A 24,510-nucleotide genomic window follows, 5' to 3' on the forward strand; every position below is an offset into this window, starting at 1 on the left:
GGACAAGCCCAAGCCTCCCATTCCACACAGGAGATGGGACGGACTGCACAGGAGAGAGTGGAGACATTCATTTACTGCTTCACTGCTTCATACAGGCAGACAGACCAGACACACTCTCACTCACTTACTCTCTCACTCACTGACTGCCTCTCTCACTCACCGCCTGCCTCTCTCACTCACCGACTGCCTCTCTCACTCACCGATTGCCTCTCTCACTCACTGACTGCATCTCTCACTGACTGCCTCTCTCACTCACTGACTGCCTCTCTCACTCACTGACTGCCTCTCTCACAGACTGCCTCTCTCACTGACTGACTGCCTCTCTCACTCACTGACTGCCTCTCTCACTCACTCACTGACTGCCTCTCACTGACTGCCTCTCTCACTCACTGACTGCCTCTTTCACTGACTGCCTCTCTCACACACTGACTGCCTCTCTCACACACTGACTGCCTCTCTCACTCACTGACTGCCTCTCACACTCAGTAGCTGTTGTCTCTTTCTCTCTTCCTCATACACACACTGTCTCTCTCACTCTCCCTTCGCCTCACTCTTTCTCTCTCACTCACATATACACAGACATACACACACACTCTCTCCCTCTGTCTCCCTCTCTGTTTCTCTCTCTCTCTCCTCTCTCTCTACACACACACACATTCTTTCTGTGACTCGCTCTCCCTATTGCACTTTTACACACACTTACACACAGTCACTCACTCTCCCTCACTCAAGTCATTCTCAGCCAGACAAGCACTGTATTCCAGTCCAGCTGGAGAGAGGAGCATCGCAAGGTGCACACATCGCAGGACAGGACACTGATTGACTCTGCAGCTGGAAAGAAGGACACAAGCCAAAAGGAAGAGAACAAGGAAAACAACAGAAAATAACAGATTCATTTTGGCAATGGAATTACAAAATAAATCATTTTAAGGGACAGAGTGAGTAAATAGAGGCTGAGAGAGAAATAGGAGTTTATCATCAGACAGACAAGTAAAAGAGACAAAGTTATCTGTGACAGAGGGCTGGTTAGAAGCCCAGGTTCCTCTTTGCTCTGCTGACTGGTCCTCAGTGACAGGGTCTGCTGCCTGCTTGATCACCACCCCTTTCCACCTTCAGAGAGAGAGAGAGAGACCACTCGACTGGACCACACAGCCTGGGTCTCCAGCCAGCCAGCATGCCTACTGCCTGTGCAAGGTGCACCTTGGGAGTCTGATCCACCATGTGCAGATGGATGCAACCCGTCGCCGGACTCGGTCCTGACCTCGCTGCCATTGGCACTGCCCACGCCGGGCTTCCGCCCCTGCCCAGCGCTGCCTCCCTCAGCCTGCTGTGCCTCACCCTGCTCCTGGTGGCTGGCACGGCTCTGGGGGGCTGCCCACCTGGGGTAGGGCATGAGCCCCTCCAAGTACTGGCGAGGGGCATTAACTGCTCATGGACACTGGAGCGGCACACACGCAGTTACAATCACCTAGAGGGCGACGTCCGACTACGGCGGCTCTACTCCGCCAACAAGTTATTTCTCCGTATCGACAAAACGGGCAAGGTGGACGGCACCAGACGGAAAAACTACGCTGAAAGTGAGTAAGCTGACACTATCTCCCCTCTCTATCTCTCCTATGTGATGGAGGAGTGGCGGGATGCCTATGACACTATATTATATTTTATGGTGGTGTGAACTCTCTTATCTTGCTACTTTTATAGTGGTTCATAGGGGTTTCACTGGTTTGTATCAGCCTGTCACTCCTATTTATGTTGTGTTTGGAGCGGGAGGCGTTGCTAGGTAAACTGGGAATACCCAGTGTGGAGTAACACACCTCATGGGAATCCCGGCACTGTGTTTACAGCAAGCCAGACTTGAAGAAAGACATTATGCATCAGTTGGTCATGCAAACTGGGCTTGGGAAAAAAGCTTCAATATCACAGGGGATTAACTTGTCAAAACTGTGTTGAAAGTCCTCTGGTTCAAGGGGCAGCAATTTTCTATTTCTCACAGTTTTCTCACCGATTTTGTTGAGCGCTCGTTAGTGGAATTGTCAGGATAATTGGGAGCCTCTGTGATATAAACTGTTAAGTACAGACCCAGAAACAACCGCCAACAAAGATCACGTGTGTGTGAAAACTTCAGACTAGACCAGAGAGCTGGCTTCACTTCCACGTACAACAAGTGCATTGGGCTCACCAGCACTGTATAATTTACTGTAGACACTCAGAGAATTTCTACATACCCATGCAAAGTGTAAAGTCTTCTTACACACACACCTATCAATCAATGATCTTCCAAAAAATGCCTTGAACAGATCAGCTCTTTCAACAGCTGCTATTATCTCATCTCAGTATGTTAAGATCCCCCAGATTAGATTGTACTGTATCTGATGTTAGTAGTAAGGACACTTGAGAGGAGAGCAGTGCACGGGGCATAGGTGTCACTCACTCCACAATCTCCATCAATGGTGTCTTTCAGACTGTTGACCAGGACAGACGAGTTGTCTCTGGTCATGAACTGACCTCCCAGTGGCTACTGGACAGCCTGGAGAGGTTCATGCCTTTGACGGTTATATGTATGTATTTAGTCGTTAATGCCTTTTTACACAAGAGGCTGAATCGGGGCGTTTCCATGCTACCGAGGTAACAGCAAGGACTGCCGAGTCAGTCTGCCACTGTGTACAGCTTTTTAACAGTCGGTGACAGTTGTTAACCTGCCGGGGCGAATAGACTTCTCATCTGGCAGACAGTTTTATACCTCACACACACGACATCCATTCACATTGACTTGAATTATCACAATTCAAAATTGTGCTGGTGTTTGTTTTCCCTCAAAGGTGGTTTAGATGTCAGACATAATCAGAAAACGTTACTCTCTCAGGTCGTGCTTATGTTTGACACTTTAAAATCAGATTGGAGCAGGAGCGGAAATCAGGAATTGGCATCACAATGCAAGTTCTTAAGAGGACTGCAGCTACATGAAGCTTTTTCATGCTGGAAAACAGCGAAAGTGATGCATGTGGATTGGGAGATGTATGTCTTTCCGTGGTCTTGTCAGAAGTGCTTAGTCAGTTGTAAAGACTGGTTCCCCATGAAAATGTGCAGCCCCCAAATGCAATGCTCTCATACTCTTTAACCACCATCCTCTCATTTCCTGCCCTGGAAAGAATGGTTCTCTATGAACACTACAGCACAGTGAGGGTGTGTACCTGCCTGCACCCCTAAAGCTGCACCCTGCCAAACCAGTGGTCATTCGGCCTTGAAATGAGTGAAATGGACCTTATGGTCGTGATGTGGTCATACCTCACAATGAGACGATATGGCCTGGTCTATTCTGAGGTCCAGTTTGGGTTCTGTGTTACCACAGGTCATTGCACCTAGAGAATTCCTTGATATTGATATGGTCACTATGCTTTAGATTAGAGAGGGAGCTCTGCATTTTTAATGAGCTTCCATTGACACAGACACAAGACTGCAGCCTCAGTACGACTGTCTCGGTGAAAAGAGGGCACATATCTTTAAGTGGCTTGGCTGGTACAGTAGATGTTTGTGTTGAGTTTTAAGTGGCTTGGCTTGGCTGGTACAGTAGATGTTTGTGTTGAGTTTTAAGTGGCTTGGCTTGGCTGGCACAGTAGATGTTTGTGTTGAATTTTAAGTGGCTTGACTTGCACAGTAGATGTTTGTGTTGAGTTTTAAGTGGCTTGGCTTGGCTGGCACAGTAGATGTTTGTGTTGAGTTTTAAGTGGCTTGGCTGGCACAGGAGATGATTGTGTTGAATTTTAAGTGGCTTGACTTGCACAGTAGATGTTTGTGTTGAGTTTTAAGTGGCTTGGCTTGGCTGGCACAGTAGATGTTTGTGTTGAGTTTTAAGTGGCTTGGCTTGGCTGGCACAGTAGATGTTTGTGTTGAGTTTTAAGTGGCTTGGCTCGGCTGGCACAGTAGATGTTTGTGTTGAGTTTTAAGTGGCTTGGCTCGACTTGCACAGTAGATGTTTGTGTTGAGTTTTAAGTGGCTTGACTTGCACAGTAGATTTTTGTGTTGAGTTTTAAGTGGCTTGACTTGCACAGTAGATGTTTGTGTTGAGTTTTAAGTGGCTTGACTTGCACAGTAGATGTTTGTGTTGAGTTTTAAGTGGCTTGACTTGCACAGTAGATGTTTGTGTTGAGTTTTAAGTGGCTTGGCTTGGCTGGCACAGTAGATGTTTGTGTTGAGTTTTAAGTGGCTTGACTTGCACAGTAGATGTTTGTGTTGAGTTTTAAGTGGCTTGACTTGCACAGTAGATGTTTGTGTTGAGTTTTAAGTGGCTTGACTTGCACAGTAGATGTCTGTGGTGAGTTTTAAGTGGCTTGACTTGCACAGTAGATGTTTGTGGTGAGTTTTAAGTGGCTTGACTTGCACAGTAGATGTTTGTGTTGAGTTTTAAGTGGCTTGACTTGCACAGTAGATGTTTGTGTTGAGTTTTAAGTGGCTTGACTTGCACAGTAGATGTTTGTGTTATGCAGGTGAATGAGGACCCAAAAGCGACTTGGCGAAAACAGAGTCTTTAATCCAGTAAAGTAAATATTCAATACTCCTAGACAATTCGGAGCGGTAAATAAAGCATAAAGAACAATTCCACTTGTAATGACGAGAACAGACTGGAGACTCGATCATAAACTGCAGGTTGCCTCGGGAAGGCACTTGACCGTAGCAGACTCAGACACCTGCTCACCACGCAGCATCTGAGGGAAACACGACACGACAGGGCGATACAAAGACACAGCACGGTGAACAATATACAAGGATCCGACAGGACAGAAACGGAAAACAAGGGGAGAAATAGGGACTCTAATCAGGGGAAAAGATAGGGAACAGGTGTGGGAAGACTAAATGATTGATTAGGGGAATAGGAACAGCTGGGAGCAGGAACGGAACGATAGAGAGAAGAGAGAGAGAGAGAGGGAGAGAGAAAAAGGGGAACGAACCTAAAAAGACCAGCAGGGGGAAAACGAACAGAAGGAAAAGCAAAATGACAAGACAATATAAGACAAAACATGACAGTACCCCCCCACTCACCGAGCGCCTCCTGGCGCACTCGAGGAGGAATCCTGGCGGCAACGGAGGAAATCATCAATCAGTGAACGGTCCAGCACGTCCCGAGACGGAACCCAACTCCTCTCCTCAGGACCGTAACCCTCCCAATCCACTAAGTATTGGTGACCCCGTCCCCGAGAACGCATGTCCATGATCCTACGTACCTTGTAAATAGGTGCGCTCTCGACAAGGACGGGAGGGGGGAGGGAAGACGAACGGGGTGCGAAGAAAGGGCTTGACACAGGAGACATGGAAGACAGGATGGACGCGACGAAGATGTCGCGGAAGAAGCAGTCGCACAGCGACAGGATTGACGACCTGGGAGACACGGAACGGACCAATGAACCGCGGAGTCAACTTACGAGAGGCTGTCGTAAGAGGAAGGTTGCGAGTGGAAAGCCACACTCTCTGGCCGCAACAATACCTAGGACTCTTAATCCTACGTTTATTGGCGGCTCTCACAGTCTGTGCCCTGTAACGGCAAAGTGCAGACCTCACCCTCCTCCAGGTGCGCTCACAACGTTGGACAAACGCTTGAGCGGAGGGAACGCTGGACTCGGCAAGCTGGGATGAGAACAGAGGAGGCTGGTAACCCAGACTACTCTGAAACGGAGATAACCCGGTAGCAGACGAAGGAAGCGAGTTGTGAGCGTATTCTGCCCAGGGGAGCTGTTCTGCCCAAGACGCAGGGTTTCTGAAAGAAAGGCTGCGTAGTATGCGACCAATCGTCTGATTGGCCCTCTCTGCTTGACCGTTAGACTGGGGATGAAACCCGGAAGAGAGACTGACGGACGCACCAATCAAACGACAGAACTCCCTCCAAAACTGTGACGTGAATTGCGGGCCTCTGTCTGAAACGGCGTCTAACGGGAGGCCATGAATTCTGAACACATTCTCGATGATGATTTGTGCCGTCTCCTTAGCGGAAGGAAGTTTAGCGAGGGGAATGAAATGTGCCGCCTTAGAGAACCTATCGACAACCGTAAGAATCACAGTCTTCCCCGCAGACAAAGGCAGACCGGTAATGAAGTCTAGGGCGATGTGAGACCATGGTCGAGAAGGAATGGGGAGCGGTCTGAGACGACCGGCAGGAGGAGAGTTACCTGACTTAGTCTGCGCGCAGTCCGAACAAGCAGCCACGAAACGGCGCGTGTCACGCTCCTGAGTCGGCCACCAAAAGCGCTGGCGAATAGAAGCAAGAGTGCCTCGAACACCGGGATGACCAGCTAACTTGGCAGAGTGAGCCCACTGAAGAACAGCCAGACGAGTGGAAACAGGAACGAAAAGAAGGTTACTAGGACAAGCGCGCGGCGACGCAGTGTGCGTGAGTGCTTGCTTAACCTTTCTTTCAATTCCCCAGACTGTCAACCCGACAACACGCCCATAAGGAAGAATCCCCTCGGGATCAGTAGAAGCCACAGAAGAACTAAAAAGACGGGATAAGGCATCAGGCTTGGTGTTCTTGCTACCCGGACGGTAAGAAATCACAAACTCGAAACGAGCGAAAAACAACACCCAACGAGCTTGACGAGCATTAAGTCGTTTGGCAGAACGGATGTACTCAAGGTTCTTATGGTCTGTCCAAACGACAAAAGGAACGGTCGCCCCCTCCAACCACTGTCGCCATTCGCCTAGGGCTAAGCGGATGGCGAGCAGTTCGCGGTTACCCACATCATAGTTGCGTTCAGATGGCGACAGGCGATGAGAAAAATAAGCGCAAGGATGAACCTTATCGTCAGACTGGAAGCGCTGGGATAGAATGGCTCCCACGCCTACCTCTGAAGCGTCAACCTCGACAATGAATTGTCTAGTGACGTCAGGAGTAACGAGGATAGGAGCGGACGTAAAACGTTCTTTTAGAAGATCAAAAGCTCCCTGGGCGGAACCGGACCACTTAAAACACGTCTTGACAGAAGTAAGAGCTGTGAGAGGGGCAGCAACTTGACCGAAATTACGAATGAAACGCCGATAGAAATTAGCGAAACCTAGAAAGCGCTGCAACTCGACACGTGACCTTGGAACGGGCCAATCACTGACAGCTTGGACCTTAGCGGAATCCATCTGAATGCCTTTAGCGGAAATAACTGAACCGAGAAAAGTAACGGAGGAGACATGAAAAGAGCACTTCTCAGCCTTCACGTAGAGACAATTCTCTAAAAGGCGCTGGAGAACACGTCGAACGTGCTGAACATGAATCTCGAGTGACGGTGAAAAAATCAGGATATCGTCAAGGTAGACAAAAACAAAGATGTTCAGCATGTCTCTCAGAACATCATTAACTAATGCCTGAAAAACAGCTGGCGCATTGGCGAGACCAAACGGCAGAACCCGGTACTCAAAATGCCCTAACGGAGTGTTAAACGCCGTTTTCCACTCGTCCCCCTCTCTGATGCGCACGAGATGGTAAGCGTTACGAAGGTCCAATTTAGTAAAGCACCTGGCTCCCTGCAGAATCTCGAAGGCTGATGACATAAGGGGAAGCGGATAGCGATTCTTAACCGTTATGTCATTCAGCCCTCGATAATCCACGCAGGGGCGCAGAGTACCGTCCTTTTTCTTAACAAAAAAAAACCCCGCCCCGGCCGGAGAGGAAGAAGGCACTATGGTACCGGCGTCAAGAGACACAGACAAATAATCCTCGAGAGCCTTACGTTCGGGAGCCGACAGAGAGTATAGTCTACCCCGAGGAGGAGTGGTCCCCGGAAGGAGATCAATACTACAATCATACGACCGGTGAGGAGGAATGGAGTTGGCTCGGGACCGACTGAAGACCGTGCGCAGATCATGATATTCCTCCGGCACTCCTGTCAAATCGCCAGGTTCCTCCTGAGAAGTGGGGACAGAAGAAACGGGAGGGATGGCAGACATTAAACACTTCACATGACAAGAAACGTTTCAGGATAGGATAGAATTACTAGACCAATTAATAGAAGGATTATGACATACTAGCCAGGGATGACCCAAAACAACAGGTGTAAAAGGTGAACGAAAAATCAAAAAAGAAATAGTCTCACTGTGGTTACCAGATACTGTGAGGGTTAAAGGTAGTGTCTCAAATCTGATACTGGGAAGATGACTACCATCTAAGGCGAACATGGGCGTAGGCTTGTCTAACTCTCTGAAAGGAATGTCATGTTTCCGAGCCCATGCTTCGTCCATGAAACAACCCTCAGCCCCAGAGTCTATCAAGGCACTGCATGTAGCACCCGAACCGGTCCAGCGTAGATGGACCGACAAAGTAGTACAGGATCTAGATGGAGAGACCTGAGTAGTAGCGCTCACCAGTAGCCCTCCGCTTACTGATGAGCTCTGGCTTTTACTGGACATGAATTGACAAAATGTCCAGCAAGTCCGCAATAGAGGCACAGGCGGTTGGTGATCCTCCGTTCCCTCTCCTTAGTCGAGATGCGAATACCTCCCAGCTGCATGGGCTCAGTCTCTGAGCCAGAGGAGGGAGATGGTTGCGATGCGGAGCAGGGAAACACCGTTGACGCGAGCTCTCTTCCACGAGCCTGGTGACGAAGATCTACCCGTCGTTCTATGCGGATGGCGAGAGCAATCAAAGAGTCCACACTGGAAGGAACCTCCCGGGAGAGAATGTCATCTTTAACCACTGCGTGGAGTCCCTCCAGAAAACGAGCGAGCAGCGCCGGCTCGTTCCAGTCACTAGAGGCAGCAAGAGTGCGAAACTCAATAGAGTAATCCGTTATGGATCGATCACCTTGGCATAGGGAAGCCAGGGCCCTAGAAGCCTCCCTACCAAAAACTGAACGGTCAAAAACCCGAATCATCTCCTCTTTAAAGTTCTGGTAATTGTTAGAGCAATCAGCCCTTGCCTCCCAGATAGCTGTGCCCCACTCTCGAGCCCGGCCAGTAAGGAGTGAAATGACGTAAGCAACCCGAGCTCTCTCTCTAGAGTATGTGTTGGGTTGGAGAGAGAACACAATATCACACTGGGTGAGAAAGGAGCGGCACTCCGTGGGCTGCCCGGAGTAGCAAGGTGGGTTATTAACCCTAGGTTCCGGAGGCTCGGCAGACCAGGAAGTAACAGGTGGCACGAGACGAAGACTCTGGAACTGTCCAGAGAGGTCGGAAACCTGAGCGGCCAGGTTCTCCACGGCATGGCGAGCAGCAGACAATTCCTGCTCGTGTCTGCCGAGCATGGCTCCTTGGATCTCGACGGCAGTGTTACGAGCGTCTGTAGTCGCTGGGTCCATTCTTTGGTCGGATCCTTCTGTTATGCAGGTGAATGAGGACCCAAAAGCGACTTGGCGAAAACAGAGTCTTTAATCCAGTAAAGTAAATATTCAATACTCCTAGACAATTCGGAGCGGTAAATAAAGCATAAAGAACAATTCCACTAGTAATGACGAGAACAGACTGGAGACTCGATCATAAACTGCAGGTTGCCTCGGGAAGGCACTTGACCGTAGCAGACTCAGACACCTGCTCACCACGCAGCATCTGAGGGAAACACGACACGACAGGGCGATACAAAGACACAGCACGGTGAACAATATACAAGGATCCGACAGGACAGAAACGGAAAACAAGGGGAGAAATAGGGACTCTAATCAGGGGAAAAGATAGGGAACAGGTGTGGGAAGACTAAATGATTGATTAGGGGAATAGGAACAGCTGGGAGCAGGAACAGAACGATAGAGAGAAGAGAGAGAGAGAGAGGGAGAGAGAAAAAGGGGAACGAACCTAAAAAGACCAGCAGGGGGAAAACGAACAGAAGGAAAAGCAAAATGACAAGACAATATAAGACAAAACATGACAGTTTGTGTTGAGTTTTAAGTGGCTTGACTTGCACAGTAGATGTTTGTGGTGAGTTTTAAGTGGCTTGACTTGCACAGTATATTTTTGTGTTGAGTTTTAAGTGGCTTGACTTGCACAGTAGATGTTTGTGGTGAGTTTTAAGTGGCTTGACTTGCACAGTAGATGTTTGTGGTGAGTTTTAAGTGGCTTGACTGGCACAGTAGATGTTTGTGTTGAGTTTTAAGTGGCTTGGCTCGACTTGCACAGTAGATGTTTGTGTTGAGTTTTAAGTGGCTTGACTTGCACAGTAGATGTTTGTGTTGAGTTTTAAGTGGCTTGACTTGCACAGTAGATGTTTGTGTTGAGTTTTAAGTGGCTTGGCTTGCACAGTATATTTTTGTGTTGAGTTTTAAGTGGCTTGACTTGCACAGTAGATGTTTGTGGTGAGTTTTAAGTGGCTTGACTTGCACAGTATATTTTTGTGTTGAGCTTTAAGTGGCTTGACTTGCACAGTAGATGTTTGTGGTGACAAAAATGTGTCAAGTGTCTAATAAAACATAAAGAAACAGCAACTACTTTATTATCCAAACATAGATGTAATGTAACCAAATTCTTTGAACACATCACACACACACACACACACACACACACACGCACGCACGCACGCACGCACGCACGCACACACACACACACACACACACACACACACACACACACACACACACACACACACACACACAGTATTGTACAGCTAACCTTGTGGGGACACAATTCAGTCCCATTCAAAATAGTATTTTCCCTAACCCTAACCCATACTCTTACCCGTACCCTAAACCTAGCTCCTAACCCTCACATTTAATGTAATTCTAACCCAAATATGAATTATAACCTGAACCCTAAACCCCCTAGAAATAGTATTTGACTTTGTGGGGACCAACAAAATCTCCCCAGTTGGTGAAATGTTTGTTTGTTTAGTGTTGTTGTGGGGCCTTCTGGTCCCCACAAGAATAGTTAAACATGTCTCCACACACACACACACACACACACACACACACACACACACACACACACACACACACACACACACACACACACACACACACACACACACACACACACACACACACACACACACACACACACACACACACACACACACACACACATTCACACCTCTCACCCGCTGCAGACCCCTTGCTCCTTCCCACATGTTTTAATTTTGCTGGTGTGAGTGGGGAAGCACAGCTCAGCAGAGCCCTGAATGCTGTCCAGTGCGAGGACCCTCCTTGTTCTCTGTGTTGCGGTCTGTCAACACGGCTACATTGCCCCGACTGCCCTGCTACACCCTTGCCTCACTCAGTTTTTCCAGCCCCTGCTCCCAACCTCTCAGGTGTAAAAACAGTTGGAATTAGTCAACGGGCCCTCTGCTAATTGAGGTTGGAAAATATTGTATCAATCCCAGTGGACCAGAGTATGGAACAGCTGAAGGAAGTGGCTGGGCCTGAGAGAGAGAGAGAGAGAGAGAGAGAGAGAGAGAGAGAGAGAGAGAGAGAGAGAGAGAGAGAGAGAGAGAGAGAGAGAGAGAGAGAGAGAGAGAGAGAGAGAGAGTATTATCTGTATATTATCTACCGAAAATGCTTTGGCAATGTTAACACGTTTCCCATGCTAATAAAGCCCCTTGAATTGAATTGAGAGAGAGAGATCTCAATTTACTAAGGTAAAGTCTGGTTCTGATTAGGCATTAGTGGAAGGAAAGGCACATCTTTCTCTGTTTAGAAAGAGAGAGACAGAGAAAGTGGGGTTAAAGAGGTCAGGGAGCACAGTCTGAGAGAAAAGTGTGAGCAAGGGAGTGATAGTCCAAAATCAAAATGGTTGGCATATAATTTCCAATAATTCAACTGTGTATTATACCCGGATAGATGCTGTGATTTGTGTTCTCATATTTATGTTGAGATACAATATGATACTGCCCCTCTACAGTGAGGTTCTTGGGGTCCCGCAGTTGAATATTATGCTGAATGACTGAATGATCTGTGGTATATATTGAAATGTAACACTTGTGCTGGCCTGGACATTAGTTGTGGGCCAGATATCAATTGCATATTTTTTTAAATCATTTCAAAGGTGCAGTTCTGTCTTATACAGTAGCATCCTGTTCTGTCCTGATGCTTTTGAGCACACAAGGTCATGTATCAATTCCTGAAACCTGTTATTGTCACAGCCAGACCTAATCCCCACAGGCCACAGCACAGTATTTATAAAACAAATGATCTAGATACCCATCAGCCATGATAAAGTGCCTGCCAAACCGAGCCAATGGTGGAAAGCTTGCAAAAACCACACTGGTAAAGTAGGCCTTCATATGATTACAAACTACCATGTCACCAAGGCACTAAAGTTGCGTGTAGAAATAATAATAAGAGGAGAGAGATTTATTTTTGACTGATTGGGGTTCAACATGTTTTTATTTTTAGTAAATGGTGAAGGTACAATGATCGAATGGCCAAACAAATCAAAGTGTTTACAAAAGCTCTAAAAGTCATTACTCATCATATCCTGTCCAAGGTCATGGGTCAAATCTTACTAATTAAGAAGAGCACAACAGCTGTCGAGGCTGGACCATCTTCAACACGATAAATCACAGCAGCCAATCACTGAATAGGGAGAACGCTGTCAGGGACCAATAAAATCCCAACACAATGTTTGATGTCCCGCGGACAGCCTTAGTCCAGGTCAAAATACGTACGGGATGATTATGTCTTGGCCAACCATGTTTTCTTACTTTTCCCTTTTTTCTCAGGTCAGTTCCCTATGAAATATAGTTGGCAAGTATGCCAATGTATGAGACATTTTCACATCTCACTTGAAAAGGACCCACTGTTGAATTGAAGGGTGTGGCTAAAGGCATCAAACCGTTGAGCGACCTCCAGGCTATGACACCGCGTTCAACCTGAGGAAATAAGGCCCTGCGACAAGTATAATCAGAGAAGTCACTTACATTAAAAGATGCCTGCTTCGCTATTTGCTGTTTTATCTTTCTTCATCTGTGCCATTTTGACTGGGAGGACGTGTGTCCTGTTTACCACTTTTCCCTTGAGCTTAGCTTTGCAACATCTCACTGTTTGATGTAAGACTTTTCCTTTGCAATGAGTATTTGACTTGGACTGGGCCCAAGGGAAGAAAATCTTCCACCCCTTCAGAATAGGATGTGGAAATGATTTAAACCCTTTTGAGGGAGGGGAAACTGTCACTCACCGACCAGAGAAGGACTGGGTTGAACGTGAATTGGGCACATTTGAATGGACAGGATAAATTCTTGTGCAGGCTTCTATATTGCTGCTTGTAAGACCTTAAAAATATTTTATGCTTAGTCTCTAAAATGCCAGTTTATTTCTGTTAATTGTAGCTATAAGATAGTGATCTCCTTTTTAGAAAGAGAGAAAGAGCAAGAGAGAAAGAGGGAGAGAGATGGAGAAAGAAATAGAAAGAGAGAGAAATATATATTTAAAAAAATATATATGTACACAGTGCATTCAGAGAATGTTTTTCCACATGTTGTTATGTTGCAGCCTTATTCTAAAATGTATTACATTTTTTAAAATTGCTCATCAATCTACACACAATACCACATAATGACAAAGCAAAAACAGGTTTTCAGAAATGTTAGCAAATGTATTAAACATAAAAAACAGAAATACCTTATTTATATAAGTATTCAGACACTTTGCTATGAGATTCGAAATTGAGCTCAGGTGCATCCTGTTTCCAATTATCATCCTTGAGATGTTTCTAGAACTTGATTGGAGTCCACCTGTGGTAAATTCAATTGATTGGACATGACTTGGAAAGGCACACAACTGTCTTTATAACGTCCCACAGTTGACAATGACCAAAAACCCAATGGTCACAAGATTCTCAGGTCTGATGAAACCAAGATTGAACTCGTTGGCTTGAATGCCAAGTGTCAAGTCTGGAGGAAACCAGGCACCGCTCATCACCTGGCAAACCATCCCTACGGTGAAGCATGGTGGTAGCAGCATCGTGCGGTGGGGATGTTTTTCAGGGACTGGGAGACTAGTCAGGATTGAGGGAAAGATGAACAGAGCAAAGTACAGAGAGATGCTTGATGAAAACCTGCTCCAGAGCACTCAGGACCTCAGACTGGGATGAAGACTCACAATCCAACAGGACAACAACCCTAAGCACACAGCCAAGACAACATAGGAGGGGCTTCGGGACAAGTCTCTGCATGCCCTTGAGTGGCCCAGCCAGCCTGGACTTGAACCCGATTGAACATCTCTGGAGAGACCTGAAAATAGATGTGCAGCGACGCTCCCCATCCAATCTGACAGGGCTTGAGAGGATCTACAGAGAAGAACGGGAGAAACTCCCCAAATACAGGTGTGCCAAGCTTGTAGCATCACACCCAAGAAGACTCTAGGCTGTTATCGCTGCCAAAGGTGTTTCAACAAAGTACTGATTAAAGGGCCTGAACACTTACGTAGATGTGATATTTCATATTTTTTTTCTATGCATTTGCAAAAAAAAATCTAAAAACCTGTTTTTGCTTTGTAATTATGGGATATTGTGTGTAACTAGATTAGTTTAAAAATATATATTTTAGAATAAGGCTGTAACATGAGAAACTGTGGAACAGTCAAGGGGTCTTGAGAGAGAGGGGGCAGTAAAACTGACCTATCATTGGTGTAAACATGAAGGTAGTGTGGACACCTGAGTTTTTAATTGTGATTCTTTTACCTTCTTGACGATGTTCCTAATACTGAACCAAGGCAGGAATCCCAACCATTGACTGAATGACTTGTTCATTTCCCTGTTTCCAAATGTATTGTATAACATGTTTGTATTTCCTTGCTTTGGCCATAAACATTCACTTGTTAGACATTACACTATGCTCTGGGTATTTAGTTAGCCCTTCTGAAGGCGTGAGAAAGTTATATTCTGTCTAAAATATTCGGTCTAACTCCTCCTCATGACTCACCATTAACGCTAAGAGAAGTCAGACGGACTTAGACGTGTGACTGGATCAAAATCATGGAGAAAAAGCTAAAGAGGGAAGCACCTGGCTAAAGTAAGGACAGGCTGTTTTGAACAGGGAGTTCACACATGTTAATGAGGGTGTGAGAGGGCCGGGGTGCGCTCTGCTTAGTATTGTGGTGGACATTTAAAAGGTAGGAGAGCTGGAGTCTTTCCCATTGCTCATTAGACGTTGTGCAAGGTTCCCTCCAAAGAGTCTAAGGGGCTTCGTAGAGAATCATGGTGCCAGCAGGAGGGGAAAATCCCACGAATCCTGACGCTTTAATCCTTCCGAATAAGGACAGCGGCCCTGGTCCGAGTGGGAAACTATAAAAATCCATCTCTTGCCAGCGGTTCCTGGTATTGGGAGGCAAAAAGCAACAACAACAAAAAACTGTACACACACACACACACACACACACACGCACGCACGCACGCACGCACGCACGCACGCACGCACGCACGCACGCACGCACGCACGCACGCACGCACGCACGCACGCACGCACGCACGCACGCACGCACACACACACACACACACACACACACACACACACACACACACACACACACACACACACACACACACACACACACACACACACACACACACACACACACACACACCCTGGGAATGTTGCGGGAAACGTGTGGCAGTGGCACTAATTAGTCTAACCTCACTAGCTTCTAACACCGGAGTTTGATATCATGAATGGCCAGGCTTTTTGGGCAATTAGCAGCTAACAACCGCAGTCTGGCCTCAGCTCCTTTCTGTTACGTACTGAGTTCATTACTGGGTTTATTGAGTCTGACTTTGGCTCCAAGAGCAAACTCCTTTTTACATCCTACCTTTTGTACATCCTGTGGGTTTGAAAGAGTACAAAAAGGAGACGATCTCATTGCCAATAAGGAACCCTCTTCAAAAGACTTGAGTAAATGATGTTAAGAGGGTTTCCATTTGAATGGCTGTTTTAATGACGAGGGGAATAAGAGCTTAACACATTATAGACCTTGGAGAGAGTTCATTGCGGAGAACTGAAACAATTACAGAGTTTGACAGCCTATAAATGAAAGATACAGCAAGACAAGTCATCAAGTGTTCTTGATTCCAGAAAAAACCTGTCCCCCTTGACGCTATTCAGGTCCCCCTGACCTCATTCAGCTCTGTCTGACTTTATTCAGCTCTGTCTGATGTTATTCAGCTCCGTCTGATGTTATTCAGGTCTGTCTGATGTTATTCATCTCTGTCTGATGTTATTCAGCTCTGTCTGATGTTATTCATCTCTGTCTGATGTTATTCATCTCTGTCTGACCTCATTCAGCTCTGTCTGATCTTATTCATCTCTGTCTGATGTTATTCATCTCTGTCTGACCTCATTCAGCTCTGTCTGACCTCATTCAGCTCTGTCTGATGTTATTCATCTCTGTCTGACTTTATTCATCTCTGTCTGATGTTATTCATCTCTGTCTGACCTCATTCAGCTCTGTCTGACCTCATTCAGCTCTGTCTGATGTTATTCATCTCTGTCTGATGTTATTCATCTCTGTCTGATGTTATTCATCTCTGTCTGATGTTATTCATCTCTGTCTGATGTTATTCATCTCTGTCTGATGTTATTCAGCTCTGTCTGATGTTATTCATCTCTGTCTGATGTTATTCATCTCTGTCTGATGTTATTCATCTCTGTCTGACTTTATTCAGCTCTGTCTGATGTTATTTATCTCTGTCTGATGTTATTCATCTCTGTCTGATGTTATTCATCTCTGTCTGACCTCATTCAGCTCTGTCTGACCTCATTCAGCTCTGTCTGATGTTATTCATCTCTGTCTGACTTTATTCATCTCTGTCTGATGTTATTCATCTCTGTCTGACCTCATTCAGCTCTGTCTGACCTCATTCAGCTCTGTCTGATGTTATTCATCTCTGTCTGATGTTATTCATCTCTGTCTGATGTTATTCATCTCTGTCTGATGTTATTCATCTCTGTCTGATGTTATTCATCTCTGTCTGATGTTATTCATCTCTGTCTGATGTTATTCATCTCTGTCTGATGTTATTCAGCTCTATCTGATGTTATTCATCTCTGTCTGATGTTATTCATCTCTGTCTGATGTTATTCATCTCTGTCTGACTTTATTCAGCTCTGTCTGATGTTATTTATCTCTGTCTGATGTTATTCATCTCTGTCTGATGTTATTCAGCTCTGTCTGATGTTATTCATCTCTGTCTTATGTTATTAATCTCTGTCTGATGTTATTCATCTCTGTCTGACCTCATTCAGCTCTGTCTGATGTTATTCATCTCTGTCTGATGTTATTCATCTCTGTCTGATGTTATTCATCTCTGTCTGATGTTATTCATCTCTGTCTGACTTTATTCAGCTCTGTCTGATGTTATTCATCTCTGTCTGACCTCATTCAGCTCTGTCTGATGTTATTCATCTCTGTCTGATGTTATTCATCTCTGTCTGATGTTATTCATCTCTGTCTGACCTCATTCAGCTCTGTCTGATGTTATTCATCTCTGTCTGATGTTATTCAGCTCTGTCTGATGTTATTCATCTCTGTCTGACCTCATTCAGCTCTGTCTGATGTTATTCATCTCTGTCTGATGTTATTCATCTCTGTCTGACTTTATTCAGCTCTGTCTGATGTTATTCAGCTCTGTCTGATGTTATTCATCTCTGTCTGATGTTATTCATCTCTGTCTGATGTTATTCATCTCTGTCTGATGTTATTCATCTCTGTCTGATGTTATTCATCTCTGTCTGACTTTATTCAGCTCTGTCTGATGTTATTCATCTCTGTCTGACCTCATTCAGCTCTGTCTGATGTTATTCATCTCTGTCTGATGTTATTCAGCTCTGTCTGATGTTATTAATCTCTGTCTGACTTTATTCAGCTCTGTCTGACGTTATTCATCTCTGTCTGATGTTATTCAGCTCTGTCTGATGTTATTCATCTCTGTCTGACCTCATTCAGCTCTGTCTGATGTTATTCATCTCTGTCTGACTTTATTCAGCTCTGTCTGATGTTATTCAGCTCTGTCTGATGTTATTCAGCTCTGTCTGATGTCATTCAGCTCTGTCTGATGTTATTCATCTCTGTCTGATGTTATTAATCTCTGTCTGACCTCATTCAGCTCTGTCTGATGTTATTCATCTCTGTCTGACTTTATTCATCTCTGTCTGACTTTATTCAGCTCTGTCTGATGTTATTCATCTCTGTCTGACTTTATTCATCTCTGTCTGACTTTATTCAGCTCTGTCTGATGTTATTCATCTCTGTCTGATGTTATTCATCTCTGTCTGACTTTATTCAGCTCTGTCTGATGTTATTCAGCTCTGTCTGATGTTATTCAGCTCTGTCTGAATTTATTCAGCTCTGTCTGATGTTATTCAGCTCTGTCTGATGTTATTCAGCTCTGTCTGACTTTATTCAGCTCTGTCTGATGTTATTCAGCTCTGTCTGATGTTATTCAGCTCTGTCTGACCTTATTCATCTCCGTCTGACGTTATTCAGCTCCGTCTGATGTTATTCAGCTCTGTCTGACTTTATTCAGCTCTGTCTGATGTTATTCAGCTCCGTCTGACCTTATTCAGCTCTGTCTGATGGTATTCATCTCTGTCTGACCTTATTCAGCTCTGTCTGATGTTATTCAGCTCTGTCTGACTTTATTCAGCTCTGTCTGATGTTATTCAGCTCTGTCTGATGTTATTCAGCTCCGTCTGACTTTATTCAGCTCCGTCTGACCTTATTCAGCTCCGTCTGACCTTATTCAGCTCCGTCTGACCTTATTCAGCTCTGTCTGACGTTATTCAGCTCCGTCTAACGTTATTAATATCGGTCTGATGTTTATTCAGCTCTGTCTGATGTTATACAGCTCTGTCTGACCTTATTCAGCTCCGTCTGACCTTATTCAGCTCCGTCTGACCTTATTCAGCTCCGTCTGACGTTATTAATATCGGTCTGATGTTTATTCAGCTCTTGTCTGATGTTATTCAGCTCTGTCTGCTGGCTACCTTGACTAATATACTCTAGCTAATAGAGTCCAAACCATGCTCCCTAAATTATTTTCCCTGCGTATACATCATTTTAATGACCTACAATACATTACAGTGGGCATTGCAGTGTTTTACACGGACTGTTACTTTTTAGAGGGGAGTAGAGCTCAGCGTTTTCCTCAATGAGAGGTCATTAGCACTGTTATTATTAGAGGGGTTTTTGTGAAAGGCGTAAAGTAAGTATTCATTATATCAGCTGGGAACTGCATGTCAGCCAGTCTTATTCAGGCAGCAGCACCATACAGTATGTTTTGAATCATCATCTGCCAAAGGAAATATTGTCACCAGCACTCAGTTCTCAGCTTAAATCAGTCCGCTCCATAACACAGAGAGGAAGACATGGACTCAACCCCGGCACTGCGAGGCGCTGCGAGGCGCTGCGAGGCTCCGTGAGGCTCTGCGAGGTGGAAGACGAGGGCAGGCCCTCCCTCAGGCCAACTGAGTTATAATGGTTTTATTTTGACCTTTTCAAATAAAGAGTCTCACATCATTGTCTTGGAAAGAGCTGTTGGCCCTGGAAGAGCAGAGGAGATAGCAAAAAAATATTTTAAGGAAAGAATAGGCACAACTTGGCATCATTGAAATCAGGTAATGCCTGAGTGGAGAGTTTAAAGGTGTACAAATTTGACCTGCATTCACAGGGTCCTGGATGTGGGTAAGCAATGGTAAAGGGAAGAAAGCAATATCATTTAAGAATGCGTAGTCGGCACACCTGCAGATTGTTGGCTAGCTTGCCCACCCTTTAGACAGATATTCCTGGATTGCATCATTAAAGGAAGCAACAAGCAACCATAAAATAGGGCAAGGTTTGGATGCCACGCGCCCCTACACTCACGTAAATCTGGTTCTTCGCCTCCCCACCCTTTCCTACTTACAGGAGTCTGGTGCCTGACCTGACAGACCCACCCACCTTTCCTGTCTATGAAGTGAGGAGAGGCGTTGTGTGGAAAGCTCTCTGGACCCAAGTCCCTCACATCAACCACCTGCGTGCATGGCTGGGAGTAAATATGAACCTGCTGTCAGGCAACTGAAAGAGAGACTTCATTGACTGCTACTATGTGTGTAATAGAGTGTATATCTGGCTAATTACAACACCTCCACAGGGAAGTCACATTGTGTCACGGTGAAATATACTGGAAATGACACATTTACATGGACATATTGGTCTATTTTTACTACTAGGCCTTATCTTTACACCATGTCGCTATGACTCATTATTATACAGTGGTGCTGGGGTTGTTGGTATGAATCAATGGTAATAATCCCAAACTCCTCCTGTGTGAGACATACTCTGGCACATTTCAAGCAGCGGATGTGATTTCACAGATCACAGGAGTGAACCCCGACCCCTCTGTAGTCCTAGGCCACACCCAGAATATTGATACAATATTCAAGATAGGAGGAATACCCCTGACATAGTTTCGTATGCCCACCCAAAGTCGAGCAGGTCTAAAGTCTCTGTCTGATGTACTGTAACCTTCCTAGCCATTTCTGGAAGTGGATAATGAATGCAAACGTAAAAGTGTAAAAACTGCAACTCCCCAGGTTTCGCATACCATCAGGTTTAGACATTGCACCTCACTTTCCTGTAGGAATGCATTACACACGCATCCCCTGTACCTGTTTTCTATCTGAGGGAGCATTTAGCTAAGTGAACATGAGCAGGATGTGAGTAGCATGTAAAAGTTCTTTGTGAACTTGCACGTGTGTGTTTTATAGAATGGATGTGCAGTGTTTGTTCTTGTGCCATTGTAGGAGCATGATGTGGACTCTAAACAGAGAAAGATGTGCCTTTCCTTCCACTAATGCCTAATCAGAACCAGACTTTACCTCAGTAAATTCAGACTCCCTCTCTCTCTCTCTCTCTCGCTCTCTCTGTGTATGTAGGAGCTCATGCTCTTCATTAAAGCGGGTGGTAACAAAGCATTGGAGTGTCAGAGGGCTTTCTCCACAGACAGCTGCAGTAAGGAAGTACACTCAATCAGTAGGACTTCAATCAAAACGAGCCAGCACCTCATTGAGCAGTTACAGTAATGATTCCTGCCTAGAGCTTATTCTGACAGAATATTATGAATGAGACAGAGGGAAGTAACATGACTTTCATATGGGACGGTGCATTCATTTATCAGATAACTAAGCATTTATTCAGCAGTGACTATGACTCATGAAGACTTGGAGTCAGCTAACAACGTGGCACAGAGAACAGGTGATGAAACCCCCTGAAACCTGCATCCATCCGTAGCAAGGCATCCCCAGAGAGAATATTTAGATGTGTTTAAAATTGCAGGCTTTATTCACATCTTTGCCAGTGACAGTTGCAGCGGCTGCAACATGAGCTGGTTGACGTGAATGTGTGTGTGTGTGTATGTGTGTTTGGTGACTGGGATGAGCCGACAGGGTCTAGATGCCAGCCCCATTCCCCCTCCTCTCTCTCTCCTCCCCTGCAGTGGATAGGATTGGGGTCAGGGCCCTTTGGCCAGTGGAGCTAGTGACAGTTCTGACAGGGCCCTGATTTCCCTCTTGTGCCACCTGTCACCTCCCTGTCTGCCCGTCTCATTTTAATCATGTAAATACGGGGCAAACTGAGGCCAGGGAGACAACTCTGTGTAATATTCATCCAGTGGAACTTTCTACTTCTCTGAACTTGATGAGCCACCCAACCTCATCCCCTGCCACTCAAAGAGACACACACCTTGTCTCATCCTGGTTGCCATGGCAACACAGTGCCTATTTTGTTCAGAGTCCTGGATAAGTTGGAAACAGGGAGGTTCAGAAGAAACCCAAATAAGCCAGAGGTCATCACTGGACCGGTTAGGGTTAATTAAGGCTAAAGGGAACTAAGTGGAGTTCCAATGAGTTAATGAAATAGCATGTATTCTGATAGCATGATAATTGGGTTTGTAAACACGAGCGTCAAGTTCTCGCTGTACCTAAGTTATGAAACCCCACTGTTTAACCTGACATTATCTGTTTAAGTTTAGATGCGCCTGCTCCTGAATCAGTGTTGCACCATTTTGCAGCCAAAGATGAAGGTAAGAAATGGCAAACAAGCCGTTGTTTTCCTCTGGTTCTGTTTCCAGTCAGAGGCCTGTGTCTGTGTCTGGACAGCAAACCAGCTGCAGATGCAACTCCAACTGTAATTTAGTGGCCCCCTTTTGATAGCAAAGTGCAGGAAACTGCAGAAGCCGTGAGTCACAATGCGCGGGGCGAATCTGCTCGTAACTATCTGTGAAGCCTTTGACAGCCTCTCGCTCGTTACGGATGTGATGCATGATTTGGAGGCATTGCGCTCCTTCTCTCTCCCTGATTAAAGAGAAAACCCCCTCTGTACCACACAGGCGCAGACAGATGACCACACTGTGGCTCAGTTAACCTCTTTCACCCCTCCAATCCCTCAGTCGCCCCACGACCCGCACCGCTGCCCCCCGGGCTGCCCCCCATGCCTCTTGGTTTCATCAGTACAGGGGGATTGTTGTCTGATTGTTCATGCTGGAGGGAGTTAATGGGGTCCCAGCATAGTCTTAGCAGACCTGCGGAACTCACTGTTTATGATACCACTTGTTGCATGTTGGCATTTCAAGCATGAGCACGTCTTCCATATGGCTGTGTTTACAGATTAAATTATTAGCTATCTGTGTGGCAGGGCGGGAGGTCTCCCATACAAACCTCTTTTACTGCCTACTTTATCTTGAATGACTCATGTTTGTAATAGTTTACAACAAGTTATTTGATGTTCAGTATCTGCATAGCTAGGCCCAGTACATCAGCGGCACCCCAATTTAGTGGTAATGTGCACTGTTAGTCTGTTTTCTTCAGTGTTGTTTTTGAGTTTTACTGTTGTAGAATTTTACTATGTGTCTTTGGGTTGGGCCATTCTAGTTGTGGGTCAGGATTCTGAGGGATTTGCCCTGTCTTACTGTGGATGAATCAGACAGAGGATCTCTGCTTGGAGGGGATAGGGTAATTGGTCACATTTGACCCTGGTCTACCAGACTGAGAACGTGTGCTTTATCTGCAAGAGGTAATTGGTTAATTCAACACTTCCGCAGCTCTGCTAGATAGTCGATCACCGAGTGGGGCGGGGGTAGAGAAAGAGAGAGAGAGAGAGAGAGAGAGAGAGAGAGAGAGAGAGAGAGAGAGAGAGAGAGAGAGAGAGAGAGAGAGAGAGAGAGAGAGAGAGAGAGAGAGAGAGAGAGAGAGAGAGAGAGAGAGAGAGAGAGAGATGGCGGTGGACCAGGGATAAACTGTGTACGTGATGTTCAGGGACAAACTGCGTACGTGATGTCCAGGGACAAACTGCGTACGTGATGTCCAGGGACAAACTGAGTACGTGATGTCCAGGGATAAACTGTGATTAGAGTCCCTATTTATTCCTTTGTGTTCCGTTCCTGTGCTCTCGGTTCCTTGCATTGTATTCACCATGCTGTGACGTGATGTCCAGGGACAAACTGTGTACGTGATGTCCAGGGATAAACTGAGTACGTGATGTTCAGGGACAAACTGTGTACGTGATGTTCAGGGACAAACTGCGTACGTGATGTCCAGGGACAATGGCAGGCTATGGAACTATATATATATCAGCTGTATCTGTCTCATGTTCAATAGACTGATGTAGAGTGATAAAACAATGGACTGATAAACTTCAATGGTGTGTGGCCGTCCCAAGTATTCAAATGTAGGTCTTTGATGGAAATGCAAAATCTAAGTGCAATTTTAAGAAAATGTTTAGCCGAGGGGAAGGATTGTCTGGTAATGATTCTGTCCAAGTCCATATAGTACAGCACTAGCTGCCAGCTTTCTGCAATTGTAAAACAACTTTGGGTTCTTGAAAGTATTACATATGTCCCATGTATTATTATCATTATTATTATGTACCATATCATAACTTCTAACTAGTACGATAGAGTCTGAAATCCCCACATAGAGGGAAACATTAGAATGACTTAACCTAGATCCATTTGTCACCAACAACATTTGTTCTCTAAAATCTTGTTTGAAAAAAAACTTTCATTTCATGCTTAGTCTTTTGTGTTCATTTGTGTTTCTTTACTTTAGAGAAGTGTTGCAATGCAAATTACAATGTGAATGAGCATCATTGGTAAGTTAAAAACATTGAATTATTGACTAGTCTGATGAGATACGTTTTATTTTCATTAAAATCAATTCTCCATCGGGGAAGTCATGCCCATACGAAAAGAAAAACTCCCCAACCCGAAAACAAAACGCCGGACTGTAAAAAAGCTAAAGTTACCAGAGCGAGACAATGTCTCGGCGGTCCCATCAAGCGGACCATTCATAAACGCAGGGCTCCCAGTTTAGGAGAGCCAGGGAGTGAGCCAGATAGAGTGGGGCCCACACTGGCCTTGTCTTTTTGTCCCCAGCTGACCCTTGCTCTCCTGCTTGGCCTCTGTGCTCCTCACCTGGCCTGTCCCAGCACTGCCGAAACAGGATACCTGTCATTTGCTTTAATGTCCTTTGAAGGACCTGGCTAATCCCCCGAGCACTTCTCCCAGCAGCAGCAGTATAAAGGGGAAACTGGGCCGAGTGCTGTGCTGGCCCTGAAACTGTACCAGAGAGGGATTGTGTGTGAGAGAATG

At 45.6% G+C, this 24,510-nt stretch overlaps 1 protein-coding gene across 1 annotated transcript in view; it reads left to right on the plus strand.

The window, feature by feature from the left end:
- Window positions 1-572: 572 nt before the first annotated feature.
- The window catches only part of LOC124037035 (fibroblast growth factor 10-like), a 44,234-nt gene continuing 20,296 nt past the window's right edge, over window positions 573-24,510 (plus strand). Inside the window, exon 1 of the mRNA XM_046351656.1 lies at window positions 573-1,577. Within this exon, the coding sequence (XP_046207612.1) occupies window positions 1,220-1,577 (358 nt within the window). The 5' untranslated portion in view covers window positions 573-1,219. The remainder of the gene's footprint in view (window positions 1,578-24,510) is intronic.

Source organism: Oncorhynchus gorbuscha, linkage group LG06 (genome assembly GCF_021184085.1).
Source record: "Oncorhynchus gorbuscha isolate QuinsamMale2020 ecotype Even-year linkage group LG06, OgorEven_v1.0, whole genome shotgun sequence".
NCBI lineage: Eukaryota > Metazoa > Chordata > Actinopteri > Salmoniformes > Salmonidae > Oncorhynchus > Oncorhynchus gorbuscha.